This window comes from Zeus faber (assembly GCF_960531495.2).
Source record: "Zeus faber genome assembly, contig: SCAFFOLD_122, whole genome shotgun sequence".
In the NCBI taxonomy this organism is placed as follows: Eukaryota; Metazoa; Chordata; class Actinopteri; order Zeiformes; family Zeidae; genus Zeus; species Zeus faber.
In genome coordinates this window covers 15,001-30,000 of record NW_028293185.1, presented here as the reverse complement: position 1 = coordinate 30,000, position 15,000 = coordinate 15,001, and the positions used below count along the sequence as shown (strand labels likewise).

At 41.6% G+C, this 15,000-nt stretch overlaps 1 protein-coding gene across 1 annotated transcript in view; it reads left to right on the top strand.

The window, feature by feature from the left end:
• LOC307247612 (asc-type amino acid transporter 1-like) overlaps positions 1-15,000 on the top strand; it is a gene marked incomplete at its 3' end in the record, with an annotated part of 23,664 nt that overhangs the window by 969 nt on the left and 7,695 nt on the right. The window contains exons 2-4 of the mRNA XM_080024656.1: positions 1,282-1,451; positions 1,550-1,754; positions 7,034-7,185. Of these exons, the coding sequence (XP_079880782.1) occupies positions 1,282-1,451; positions 1,550-1,754; positions 7,034-7,185 (527 nt within the window). The remainder of the gene's footprint in view (positions 1-1,281; positions 1,452-1,549; positions 1,755-7,033; positions 7,186-15,000) is intronic.

Genomic DNA, 15,000 nt, shown 5'->3' with positions numbered 1-15,000 from the left:
ATCAAATAAATAAATATATCAAATACATCAAATATATCAAATTAATAAATATATCAAATACATCAAATACATCAAATATATCAAATATATCGAATAAATAAATATATCAAATACATCAAATATATCAAATATATCAAATATATAAAGTACTCCAAATAAATAAATATATCAAATATATCAAATAGATATATATATATATATATATATATATTAAATATATCAAATGAATAAATATATCAAATACATCAAATATATCACATAAATAAATATATCAAATAAATAAATATATCAAATATATCAAATACATAAAATATATCTAAATTATCAAATATATCCAATACATCAAATAAATAAATATATCAAATAAATAAAAATATCAAATACATCAAATAAATAATGTAACATCAGCAAGGACCCCCTCCAAAAACATGGGGTTTTTGGTGTCAGCTTATTTTGGGTGGAGGAACGCAGTGGAGGAATGCTGTAAAAAGTCTCAGCTTCGTTTGTGTGGAGGAGGCTTTCTAAAGTCTTTGCTTCTTTTGGGTGGAGGAACACTGTATAAAGTCTCAGTTTCTTTTGGGTGGAGGAACGCTGTACAAAGTCTCAACTTCTTTTGGGTGGAGGAACGCTGCACAAATCGTCAGTTTCTTTTTGGTTGACGAACACTTTACAAAGTTTCAACTTCTTTTGGGTGGAGGAACATTTAAAAGTCTGAGCTCCTGATGTGTGGAGTGATTAATTCAATGACAAACAAACAAACAGCTTTGTGTAAACGCTGTGCGTCCACCTGCCCTTCATCTTTCTACTCATCCTCCTCCACCCCCTCTAAATCTGAGCTGACAGTACATCCACCTGCCCTTCATCTTCCTACTCCTCCTCCTCCACCTCCTCTAAATCTGAGCTGACAGTACATCCACCTTAACCGTTCATCTTCCTCCTCTCTCCATCATTAGCACACACTACGCTGCACCAGCAAATTCACGGCTTCACCTGATTAAACCTTCACGAGCACAAGATCAGAAACAAGGCACCGCAATTCCTCCATCTACCTCCATCTACCCCGACCTCCCCTCCATTCCTCCCTCTCTGTCTCTCTCTTCTCTCTCCCTCCAACACCCCCCTCCATCCCTCCCTTTGGTCTCTGCAGGGTTCTGGACTTTACAGGAGGTTCTTCTGGAATCTGCTGTTTACGGCTGCTGTTTTGTAGGTTGTTGTGTCCAAACAAAATAGTTGTTTTTTCTCCAGCGAACCAACTCTGATTGTGTTTCCACGGCGCCACAGGACGCCTGTTCAGACCGTAAGGTCACAGCGTTCCGGATTCAGAGTGTACACAGAGTGGTGGAAGTCTAAAACACGTGAAAGCTGGTTTGCTGCTGGCTGTGGGTCAGACCCAACAGGGTCCAGATACCAACCTGGCGTCATACAGAACAGAAGTTCAACTCCAGGCGCAGGTCACATACTAATACTACACGGTTCAACACCAAACAAACACCTTCTGCTGGAATATGGACCTTAGTCACGGTGAGAAACGTGTGTGCTTTCCTTCCAGGAAACATCATTGGTTCTGGGATCTTCATTTCCCCTAAAGGAGTGCTGGAACATGCTGGATCTGTGGGTCTGTCTCTCATCGTCTGGGTCCTGGGCGGGGGCATCTGTGCTCTTGGGTCCATGTGCTACGCTGAGCTGGGGGTCACCATCCCAAAGTCTGGAGGAGACTACTCATACGTGACAGAGATCTTCGGCGGATTGGTGGGGTACGTACCGACCAGCCTCCAAAAACAGCTTGTTATTGTGTCCCTCCATTCCTCCATCCCTCTATCCCTCCATTCCCTTTCACTTCACACTTCATGTTCCCAAAAACAGGACTTTGCACGAGATCCAAACACTGTTTTTTGTTGCAGAGAAACGCTACCCGTTAGTCCACCATGTCCCAAAAAACCCATTACATACTGCCCACTTCAAAAATATTCTCAAAATACAGTAACCACCAATGTTCACTAAAAGAGCGCAAATATCCCAAAATGCAAAGCGTTTCTAGGACACCTGGTAAGAAGAGTTTATTCAACAACTAATACCCTATTTAGTGAATTATATACATTTTACGATGTAGGGAATAACAACACACAATGAAGAGCCACTGGCCCTGTCCTACTAAACCCTGGAAACAAAACCAGCTCCCTTACATGAAACTAGAAGTATTCTAGCGTCTGTCCTTCGTGCAGAGCAGACGTGTTTTGCTTTGCTTCTATTTTCACCGTCTCAGCACATTTTCCCTGCTGCAACGCATAGAAAAGAAACAGCAGCTCCATCTAACAATTGGACACTTATCTTACAACTTTGTATAAAGGATTAAAAGCAGCAGCAGCTACAGTGTGGTGTGTGGACACGGCTCCGCTTGCTGCAGAGTCTTCCACATGCACAGGCTGCTCTCCACTGTTACAGAAGATCGCTGTACTCAAAACCCGGACCATCACTTTGGAAAGATCTGGAGAACTTCATGACACACAAATTTCTCCTATGGGTGAGCACAGCTAGGCAGGCCCAAGAACTGTTTATAAATGACACTATAACCTTTCCAAAGCTCGGTCAAACTGGACTGGTATACGTACAGCCCTCTGCGACTATAGAGGACACCAACTGCTGGCACAAGTTGGGAGCAAAGCCCAAGGACGAAAGCAGAGCTGTAGTCCAGCGTTAAATGAAATTGCTTGATAGCCATGTCCAACTGGAGATTGAGTCATTCATCAGTGGACAGAGGAATAGAGAAGTCATGGCTGAGTTTTATTAATAAGTTTCATTTACTAATCTGATGGCCTTTGTCCAAAGAGATCTGGGATGAAACTACTTCATCACCTATCTGCCCCCCCCCCGAATGCCCCACAGTCTGCTCCGCCCCAGTCGCAACAGCTCAAGGCCGCCCACTCCGACTTGTCTCCAGTCTATCCACAACAAACAGACCAGGGACACTCTGAGCCAGGATGTCCCACATGGCACACCTTTGGATAACAACTATCAGCCCCATTCTCTCCAGTCCTTTAGCTCATCCTCCATCCTGTTTTCCTGCCTTTCCGCCCAGCTCATGGTTCAACTCTTCCCTTCATCCAGCTCAACACCACCCACTCTGCTCCGCTCCATCCTACAAGATGCCACCACAACATCCTTCTCCCCTGCGTTCATTACCACCGGCTGCCAACAGTACGGATATCAATCCCAGGAGACACAACAACCAAGCTGTTCATGGTGCCTGCTGCTGTAGAGATGGCATCTGCAACTTCTCAAATACCAATTTCCTTAGGCCACACCCTGCTGACCCACTAGCAACATGGAGAGACGTCGTGTGAGCGCACGGAGCCTTCCTCATTACTGTTCTGAACTGTTGGAGAATACATACCCTCGAGGATCACCAAGATGTTCCGCTGTAGATAACCTTTCTTTACCCTGTCTTAATCAATTACTAAACTTCTGTTAATTAATTCAAGTATGATAATTATTACAACCTGTTTCGATCAATTACTTAACTTCTGTTAATCAATTCAAGTATAACAATTACCTTCGAGGTTCTCCGCGTGCTCGTTGATGGGTTGGCGCATCAATCAGAGGATGTATCACAAATTTAGAAGTTAGTTATATTTATTGTCCAGCAGAATCAAAAAGTACAGGCTCAGTTCGCGAAGTCTGAGCCTGGGCTCCAGGAGCCAAGCTCAGCCAAGTCCTTATATAGTCTAATGTACGCAAGTGGTCACAAAAGGACATATGGATCACAAAGAACTGACTCCAACCAGAGGCGCACGTGCAGAACAACATGAACAACATGTACGCAAGCGGAAAAGTACAGGAACAACATGTGCGCGACTGGTCACAAAAGGACATTTCCAACCAGAAATGCCATATTATTTCTAACAGAACAACAACATGTTGTCTGCTTACCTACCCAATTTGATATGTTTGATAAGTTTAAACTATAGAGAAAAGTAAAGAGGAAAGACATGGGATGTGCCATTATCATAAGAAAACCTGATGGTAAAAGACCATTCTGAAATTAGTGTAATATTTTCCTTTTTTATTAAATGTATGTAGTCTAAAATACTTTGTGCAAGTATTTTTGATAGATTGAAGGGATTCTAGGTAGTAGATGAGAAAGAAACAAAGCAACCGTCGAATCCACGGACATGAAAGAAGTGATTTTGTGGTCCAAGTTTGATCCACATCGATCTGTATTTGGAGCAGGATTAGTGAAAAACCGTTACCAACGTACCTAAAGTAGCTGAACATTAGCAGAGCGGGGCGGGCTGCAGTGGTGGAGTCAGCTGGGGTGGTGGAGCGGGGCGCTTTGAAACATCATCATCCAATTTGTTATAGTGTATATGTGCAGGGTGTGGCTCTAGGGGGGCGTTCACATGGGGCGAGGTGCGCCGTCTTGACCCCATTGGTGTGTAGCGGTTGCTTCACGCAGGATCTGCGCCGGGTCGAGACGAGAGACAACAGGAGTAAATGCTGCCTTCCAGGGAAACTCGCAAAATCGTAATTTGTGAATAACACAACTAACCTGGACGTTGTGCATTGCTGCCTACAGATGTATTTATTAAGGCTGTTAGTGTTTGGCGGCCCTATTTTTTTTGTTCGGGTGAAAATTCTTGTTTTACGTCTTGTTTGTTTGCCACAAACGCCTTGTGGTTGAACTTCCATCCAAATCGATCCACCAAATTTAGATTGATATTACAGAGACAAGCAAGTACATCTGACGCCGAAATATGTCCAACCTGGCTAAAACTATTTGGAACACATACTTGGGAATAAGCTACAAACACTATTGAGGTGTCGTTTAAACCACTATGTCACAATGATCTCTTGGTTTAAATTCCATCCAAATCTTCATCGATGACTCTAAAATTGAGATTGGCTCCAGCCCCCCCACGAGGATAAGCAGTATACGTAGATAATGGATGGATGGATATTTACAGTAAGATGCTTTATGACATCATTATTTACTATAAATTATATTTACAGTAAGACACTTTATGACGTTATCATATTATTAACTATAAATTATATTTACAGTAAGACGCTTTATGACATCATCATATTATTTATTATAAATGTACAGATACTGATTAAGAATGTCCAGTTGGACCATGTCCAGTGTGTGGCGTGGAGTTCGTCACTCTGTAGTGTTTAGAAGATACCAAACTGTGGATTTATGTGTATATTTATATTCATATTTATTTATTTATATTTATTTTTAGCTTTTTACCTGGTAGATGTCAGTAGATCTGTTTGATTGATATTTTAAATCCCTGGTCCACAATACTTTGCCGGATGAATACCAAAATAAACCTTAAAATGTCATCACCACGTCCCTTGAAATCACTGAATTGTGCAACTGAGTGATGCGTTCAAGATCCAGTGAGGCGTTGGAAAAATAGAAGCCGTGCAATGGTAATTAAGCACAGAAATACCACAATATTTTTGGTATTTCATGGAAACGTAACTTACTGAAAATGTAATCCAAGGAAAAAAATCAACTCAGCTTTACTAAAGAAACACGTCAATTAGACTGCTATCGTAAATCAATGTAAATACATCATAATTAACATGTACGAGAAACAACATCTACCGTCACTGAGACTACAGATGTACTTCAATGCAAAAAGGTAACATTTTAACAATGACAAGATAGAGTTTAAAATAGAAAATAAAATTCTTTTTTTGTAAAAAACGTCATGTATAAACATTTTCCTAAACCTAAACTTAACAAAGTGTCATGAAGAGGCAGAAAGTGTTTGTGATATGGACAAATTATTCCATAATAATTCTATCATGCAGCGCTACCTGGTTAATACAAAATGACCAACTTAATGACAAACATTTCAACCATCCAATGACATTTTATCACAGGAGGCTCCTTTTGTGTCAGATACACCAACAACAATATTGTGACTGACATCACCAAGTTAGAGAAAATGGTAAAAAAAAAGAAAATTAAGGAGAATCATTTCTTTATTTACCTTTGTTAAGATAGCTTAGTTTATGTACCACATACATGAAAAATATCAAGCTGTCATTATAAAAAAATCACTGTCTAAACATTGTTTTATTTTGTTAAAAACAACATATAACACAAATCTGATAAACACTGTTTACTTTGAAAATTTCATACAATTTGTCCATTTTTCATTTATTTTTTTCCTTAAGATTTCCATTTTAATATAATTTTTTTATTTGACATGTGGTCTATATAAATACTATGATATTTTTAACTTATTTTGTCCAGATGTTTTGGAAAACTGTTATAAATAATACAATTATTTGTCTTGTTTTGTCATTTGCTGTACTAGTTAACTAATTAATCAATTTTGCACTGACAAACAATATAAAAACAATAAACTCAGCTATTTAGAACAATTATCTATAACTGACCTTTCTCATACACTTATGTCATAATTACAACTTAAAATCAATGTTTGAAGTCTGCTTGAAATGGAACTGCTTCATACGAAACACCATGAAAATTAGATTCATAAAATTACATGGACGTAACTATGTTTTGTTTACATGTTCAAGTCAGTCTAAAGGTCAGTCACAAAATTCAAAAAAATTATTATATGGACCTAACTACACAACATAACTACAATGTTTGATGTTTGTACATTAAGTAAATTGTGATGAATTTCACATAAAACAAAGAAAACTGTATTACTTACCAAAAATGAATAAGCTGGACCCTGTGTATTGCTGCTTGCAGCTATTATTATTATTATTATTATGATTGTTATTATTATTATAATAATAATAATAATACTTATTATTATTATTATTATGATTGTTATTATTATTATCATCATTATTATTATTATTATTATTATTATTATGAATAATAATAATAATGATAATAACAATATAATAATAATAATAATGATAATAATAATAATAATAATAATAATAATAATAATAATAATAATAATAATAATCGTTTTAGGTTAACTGACACTGTTTAGAAGCAGCAGGTTCATAGGTCCTATGTGTTGGCGTACAGGTTCCTCCTGCTGTGGAGCGCCGTCCTCATCATGTATCCCACCACGCTGGCCGTCATCGCCCTCACCTTCTCCAACTATGTCCTACAGCCCGCCTTCGAGAACTGCCTGCCTCCCTTCATAGCCACCAGGCTGCTGGCCACCATCTGCATCCGTGAGTCAGCGCCACACACACAGGATGTGCCACGCTACACCTACAGGATGATGCTTTTCCACCTTTCAAACCACAATGTTTTAATCATCTAAAATTCCAGGAATCCCTTATCTCCCAAATCAATAATATGTACAATCTATTAAGTAAAACATTTTCATTCAACATTCTGTGACCTATTTTTGACCCAACATCTGTATTCTAGAGTAATACATTATACAATAATTTCTGAGTACTGTACATACAATAAGTACATTTTGTCATAGTATCTTCTATAGGAAGAAGCAATACTAGTTCAGTTCAGCCTAAAACAGAACAAGCTCATCAAGTAGTGCCAAAACAGCTGCTTGCTCCTCTTCATATGGATACTCCCTCCACAAACGATTGAAACTCTCTCATCCAAACCAATAAGTCATGAAGCAGAGCTTTGGTTTTGGTCTCTTATCTACTTCTTTATATTCATGGTTGGATTCTTCACCCATGGACTGATCAGTGAGAACCTGCAGGAATCAACCAACTGCCACACCCAAATCCTCAAACACAGAGGCATCTCATAAGTAGCAAAACTATGAATATATCATATCAAATAAATATAGCTCCCAGTGTCCACCAGCAGCAGATTGGTTGTACTGGGCGTCTCCCAGTGACCTATGACCTTTTCTGTTGCTGAGATGAAGCTTAAGAGGGAGAAGGGGATTGTGGGATAATCCTGATGTGTTTAAATAGCTGCAAGAGCAGGGCTATTTGTGTGTGAGTGTGAGTGTGAGTGTGCGTGCGTGTGTGCGCGTGCGCACGTGTGTGCATGTGTGTGTGTGTCACGTGAGTGTGTGTGTGTGTGTGAGTGTGAGTGTGTGCATGTGTGTGCGTGCGTGTGTGCATGTGTGCGTGTGTGTGTGTGTCACGTGAGTGTGTGTGTGTGTGTGAGTGTGTGTGTGTGAGTGTGCGTGTGTGTGTGTGTGTGTGAATGTGTGTGTGTTTGTGTGTGTCACCTGAGTTTGTGTGTGTGTGTGTGTGAGTGTGTGTGTGTGTGTGTGTGAATGTGTGTGTGTTTGTGTGTGTCACCTGAGTTTGTGTGTGTGTGTGTGTGTGAGTGTGTGTGTGTGTGTGTGTGAATGTGTGTGTGTGTGAATGTGTGTGTGTGTGAGTGTGTGTGAATGTGTGTGTGTGTGAGTGTGTGTGAATGTGTGTGTGTTTGTGTGTGTGTCACCTGAGTTTGTGTGTGTGTTTGTGTGAGTGTGTGTGTGTGTGTGTGTGAATGTGTGCGTGTGTGTGAATGTGTGTGTTTGTGTCACGTGTGTGTGTGTGCGTGTGCGTGTGTGAGTGTGTGTGAATGTGTGTGTGTGTGAGTGTGTGTGAATTTGTGTGTGTGTGTGTGTGTGAGTGTGTGTGTGTGTGTGCGTATTTGTGAATGTGTGTGTGTGTGCGTGTGAGTGTGTGTGAATGTGTGTGTGTGTGAGTGTGTGTGAATGTGTGTGTGTGTGAGTGTGTGTGAATTTGTGTGTGTGTGTGAGTGTGTGTGTGTGTGCGTATTTGTGAATGTGTGTGTGTGTGCGTGTGTGAGTGTGTGTGTGAGTGTGTGAGTGTGTGTGTGAGTGTGTGAGTGTGTGTGTGAGTGTGTGTCTTGTGACCACCTATTTTTAGTGACAAAATGTTACAACTGCTGCATGGTTTGTGCTGTAGTGCCTCATAATGTTATTCGTTATTCTCTGACTCCTGCTGTGTGTGTGTGTGCGTGTGTGCGTGTGCGTGTGTGTGTGTGTGTGTGTGTTTAAAGTGCATGTTTAAAGTGTGTAAGTATCGCTGTCAGACTGCATAATGGTACCAGTCGTTAGATCGGTAACTCGGTCATTGTGCTTTGTTTTCGCTGTGGTTGCCATGGCACCCCCTCGCACTGAGTGACATGTGAAACAGGATGTGGGCGGTACACATGACAAGGCACGGCAAAGGATCCTATTGGCTGGCTGACAAGCCAAGGGGCTGTCTGGCTGCGTCCTGGCTACAGTGATGGACTGTTGGCTTTCATCCTCTGGCTTTTGGATTTTGATACTGTTACTATTTTTGTCAGTTTTAACGAGTGTTGGCATCAAAAGAAGGACCATGGGAAACTACCTTCAAGCATTAGTTCCCAAAAGATGTTGAGAAGATGATCATTAGCGTCTGGCGTCTGCTCTCGTCCCTGGGTTGAGCTGGCCGGTCTTCGGGGGTTGGGCAGTGCCCCCGGTGGGGGTGTCGGTTTGAGGCGTTGCTGCAGGATCGGGGCTCGGGTCGGGGGCGCGGATCGCGGGGTCGGGTCTTGGCCCCGTGTTCGGCGGTCGGTTCGCCGCTGGGGTCTTGCATCCTGTGAGCGAGCGGTGGGGCTTGCGTGTCCTTCTGCGTCCTGTTGGGGGGAGGGGGGGTGCATAGACGTTCCACCCGGTCCTGGTCACAGACCCGATGGGGGCCCGGCACAGCGGGGGCTCGGGATGAGCTGCTCTGTGTGACCTGGATCCAGCTCAAACCACCCCCCCCCCCCCGCCACAAAGGGCATGTAGGTAACAGCCAGGGAAGGTGGAACTCCAAATAAGGGCATGAATGTCACGGTCAAGGTCACTAAGGAAAGAAGAAAAAGTGGCAACACAGCAGTAAATCTGGGTGATGATGAGATTGTTAGAAAGTTGTAAAAAAGCTTTAATTGAATGTAATTGAATGTAATTGGATGTTCAAGTGGCCGTTTGGAACAGAGCTGGGATCCTTTCAACTGCATCGGGCTCTAGGGGCCCCCTTTACCTGCAGAACTACACCGGGGGCGTCGGCTCAGCGTAGGGACGTGGCACGCCGTAAGGGCTGCTTCCCATTGAATCCATGTTAATACCGTACACTGTTGCAGCTCCACTGGCCCCGTCAGCCGGGTGGGGTCTGGGCGGAGCTGCACATTATGTTAGTATTATTATGCTATGTACTACTATGATAGCACTACTGTTATGTTAGTAGTACTAACATAATAGTAGTACTAATATAATAGCAGTACTAACATAATATTATTACTAACATAACAGTCATACTAACAGTAGTACTAATATAACAGTAGTACTAACTTAATAATAGTACTAACATAATGTTAGTACTCACATAATAGTAGTACCAACATAACAGTAGTGCTAACATAACAGTAGTATTAGTACTAGCAGCAGTAAACAGCAGCTCTCGAATCAGTTTAATCTATAATAAAATCAGAGCTGCACATGACTATCTGATAATCAGCACACACACACACACACACACACACACACTCACACACACACACTCACACTCACACTCACACTCACACACACACACACACTCACACACTCACACACACACACACACACACACACACACACACACACACATGCTGTTGCAACACATGGTTTTAATCCTGAACCTCTCGTCAGTCCTAACCCTGTGTGAGTGTGAGTGTGAGTGTGTGAGTGTGAGTGTGAGTGTGTGTGTGTGTGTGAGTGTGAGTGTGTGTGTGTGTGTGTGAGTGTGTGAGTGTGAGTGTGAGTGTGTGAGTGTGAGTGTGAGTGTGAGTGTGAGTGTGTGTGTGTGTGTGAGTGTGAGTGTGTGTGTGTGTGTGTGAGTGTGTGAGTGTGTGAGTGTGTGTGAGTGTGAGTGTGAGTGTGAGTGTGTGTGTGTGTGTGTGTGTGTGTGTGTGAGTGTGTGTGTGTGTGTGTGTGTGAGTGTGTGTGTGTGTGTGTGTGTGTGTGTGTGTGTGAGTGTGAGTGTGAGTGTGTGTGTGAGTGTGAGTGTGAGTGTGAGTGTGTGTGTGTGAGTGAGTGTGAGTGTGTGTGTGAGTGTGAGTGTGAGTGTGTGTGTGTGAGTGTGTGTGTGTGTGTGTGTGAGTGTGTGTGTGTGTGAAGGGGGCGGGGCTAACAGAGGAATTCTTGGATTGTTTCCTTCCTGTAGCAGCGTCTGTACGGTTCCTGACACGTGGCAGGAACTGACACCACGGATTGTAATGATGCTGCTGTAAGTACGTTAGTACTATCTTAGTACTGTAGTACTATTTCAGTACTGTAGTACTATGTTAGTACTGTGGTACTATGTTAATACTGTGGTACTATGTTATTACTGTGGTACTATGTTAGTTCTGCAATACTATGTGTGTACTACGTGCTGTGGTCCTATGTTAGTATTGTGGTACAATGTAAGTGATGTGGTACTATGTTAGTACTGTAGTTCCATGCTAGTACAGTGATAATATGTTAGTACTGTAGTACTTTGTTGAAGTAGTACTATTTTAGTACTGTTGTACTACGTTAATACTGTGGTACTATGTTTGTACAGTGGTACTATGTTAGTATTGTAGTACTTTGTTCGTGCTGTGGTTCTATGTTAGTATTGTGGAACTATGTTAGTATTGTGGTACAATGTAAGTGCTGTGGAACAGTGTAAGTACTGTGGTACTAAGTTAGTGCTATAGTACTATGTAAGTACTGTGGTACTATGTTAGTACTATGTTAGTATTGTGTTAATACTGTATTACTGTGTTAGTGCTGTGGTACTATATTAGTACTGAAGTTCTATGTTAGTACTGTAGTACTATGGTAGTACTGTAGTACTATGTACTAAGTACGACTGCAGTATCTCAGGTGTTAGTACACACTAGTCACAATGATTAGGAAATAAAACACAAAACAACTCAACTGACCAGTCCACATCCAACCATCCATCCATCTTTACATCCAACCACACATTCACCCATCCGTCCTTACATCCATCCATCCATCCTTCTATACATCATCCATCCATCCGCTTTACATCCATCCATCCATCTATACATGGGGGGGATGGTAGCTCAGGAGATAGAGCTGGTGGTCTAGTGCTCTAAACGTTGCTGGTTCAACCCCAGGCTCCTCCTGATAGCATGCTGTAGTGTCCTTGAGCAAGACACTTAACCCCTAATTGCTCCTGATGGCTGCGTCCGTCGGTGTTTGAATAACTGTAAGTCGCTTTGGATAAAAGCGTCTGCTAAATGTAATGTAATGTAATGTAATGTAATACATCCAGCCATCCTTCTATACATCATCCATCCATCCATCCATCTGTCTTTACAACCATCCATCCATCTATACTCCCACCCAACCATCCTTCTATACGTCCATCCTTTTTTTTCTTTATTTAGACAGAACTGCCACCAATCCCCCTCTTTGGAGAACTTACCAACTTACCATGTTATGGTCTTTAAACAACTAATCAAGACTCAAGAGATACAAGAGGTTCAAGAGGTTTATTGGTCACGTACATGTACAAACGTTCATACATACAGTAAATGCAGTGAAATGTCGTCTTTGTCTAATGTAATCACTACTCCAAGAGGGGAGACTCACCACAGGTGAGATAAATAAACATAGAACAAACAACTTCATGTACATGGAAAAACATAAACATAGAAACAAACATGTACATTGAAAAACATAAACATAGAAACAAACAACAACATGTACATGGAAAAACATAAACATAGAAACAAACAACATGTACATGGAAAAACATAAACATAGAAACAAACAACAACATGTACATGGAAAAACATAAACATAGAAACAAACAACAACATGTACATGGAAAAACATAAACATAGAACCAAACAACAACATGTACATGGAAAAACATAAACATAGAACCAAACAACATGTACATTTAAAAACATAAACATAGAAACAAACAACAACATGTACATGGAAAAACATAAACATAGAAACAAACAACAACATGTACATGGAAAAACATAAACATAGAACCAAACAACATGTACATTTAAAAACATAAACATAGAAACAAACAACAACATGTACATGGAAAAACATAAACATAGAAACAAACAACAACATGTACATGGAAAAACATAAACATAGAAACAAACAACAACATGTACATGGAAAAACATCAACATAGAAACAAACAACATGTACATTTAAAAACATAAACATAGAAACAAACAACAACATGTACATGGAGAAAACATTAACATAGAACCAAACAACAACATAAACATGGAAAAACAAACATAGAAACAAACAACAACATGTACAAGGAAAAACACAAACATCAGATGACAACATGCATCAGAAAATCAGTTAATTTGTGTGTGTGGTTCTATCCATCCATCCATCAATCTGCACATCAATATTCAAGATGTTTATTTATCACATACTTATACATATGATCATCAACAGAATATACAGTATGTAGTGAAATGTCACTGCAATGCACCCGGAGATTATGCGCAATAAGTACTACCTTGCACAATAGCTAACTAACTAAACTAACTGAACTGATACCTAAAACATAATTCAGTTAGTAAATAGAATACAATTAGAGTAAAAAAAGGTAATATACTGTGTAGGAATACAAAATAGAAATAAGAGGAATAGACAATTATGTAATTACAGATATGTGCAGTAAAGTGGCATGTGAATTAAGTGAAGTAGCGTGTGTGGAGATATACAGTACAGTATACAACAGTACAGCACAGCAGTACAGTGATACAGTATGTAGTACAGTATGCTATAACCCAGTACAGTGATACAGCATGCATTACTGTATGATGCATGTATGCATCATACAGTAAAGTCCTTATGGCTTGAGGGAAGAAACTCTGTCTCAGTCTCTATGTTCTCGCTGTGTGACTGCGGAGGCTCCTGCTCGACTGCAGCATCTGGTACAGCGGGCTCTGCTACTACACCTCCTGGTGTATAAGTCCTGCAGGGAGGGGAGGGTACTTCCAGTGGTACGTTCAGCTGAACGCACCACCCTCTGCAGGGCCCGCCTATCCTGAGCAGTACAGCTCCAGTAGAAGGACTTGAGGATCCTCACGAGAACCCAAATTTCTTCAGCCGCCTGAGGTGGTGAAGACACTGCCTCGCCTTTCTCACCAGAGTCTTTGTATCTAACGTCCATGTTAAGTGCTCTGTGAGGTGGACTCCCAGGTACTTGAAGCTGCTCACCCCGTCAACAGAAGTCCCATCAATCACCATGCGTCCTGGGTTGTAATCCTCTCTTAAATTCTACAATCAGCTCCTTAGTTTTGCTGAAGTTCAGGAGGAAGCCGTTGTCCTGGCACCAGAGTGACAGGTCAGCCACCTCGTCACGGTAGGCCTTCTCGTCGTTGCCGGTGATCAGGGCCACCATTACGGTGTAATCGGCAAACTTGATGATGGTGTTGGAGCTGGACCTGGCCACACAGTCATGTGTGTACAGGGAGTACAGTAGGGGGCTGAGGACGCAGCCCTGGGGGAATACTGTGTTCAGGGGGAGGGAGCTGGACGTGTGCCTCCCCACCCTAACCACCTGGGGCTGGGCTGAGAGGAAGTCCAGGATCCAGGCACACAGCAGAGTGCTCAGTCCTAGCTCCCTCAGCTTAACAACCAGTCTGGTGGGGACTATGGTATTTAAAGCTGAATTGTAGTCAATGAACAGCATTCTCACATCCAGGTGTGTGAGCATGGTGTGCAGTAGCTGGGAGATCGTGTCGTCTGTGGATCTGGCATGGCAGGCATGTGAACTTCAGTGGGTCAATGGTGCATTGGAGGGAGGCGCAGATGTAATCCCTGATCAGCCTCTCCAAGCACTTCATGACCATCGAGGTGAGGGCCACCGGATGATAGTAATTCAAGCAGGCTGGAGAGGCAATCTATAGCACAGGGATGATGATTGACCCCTTGAGGCAGGACGAGATCACTGAATTGGCCAGAGAGGCATTAAATATTGTAGTGAGCACTGTGACTAGATGGTTAGCACAGGTCTTCAGAACTCTCCTGGATATGCCATCTGGTGATGTAACTTCAATTAGACGGC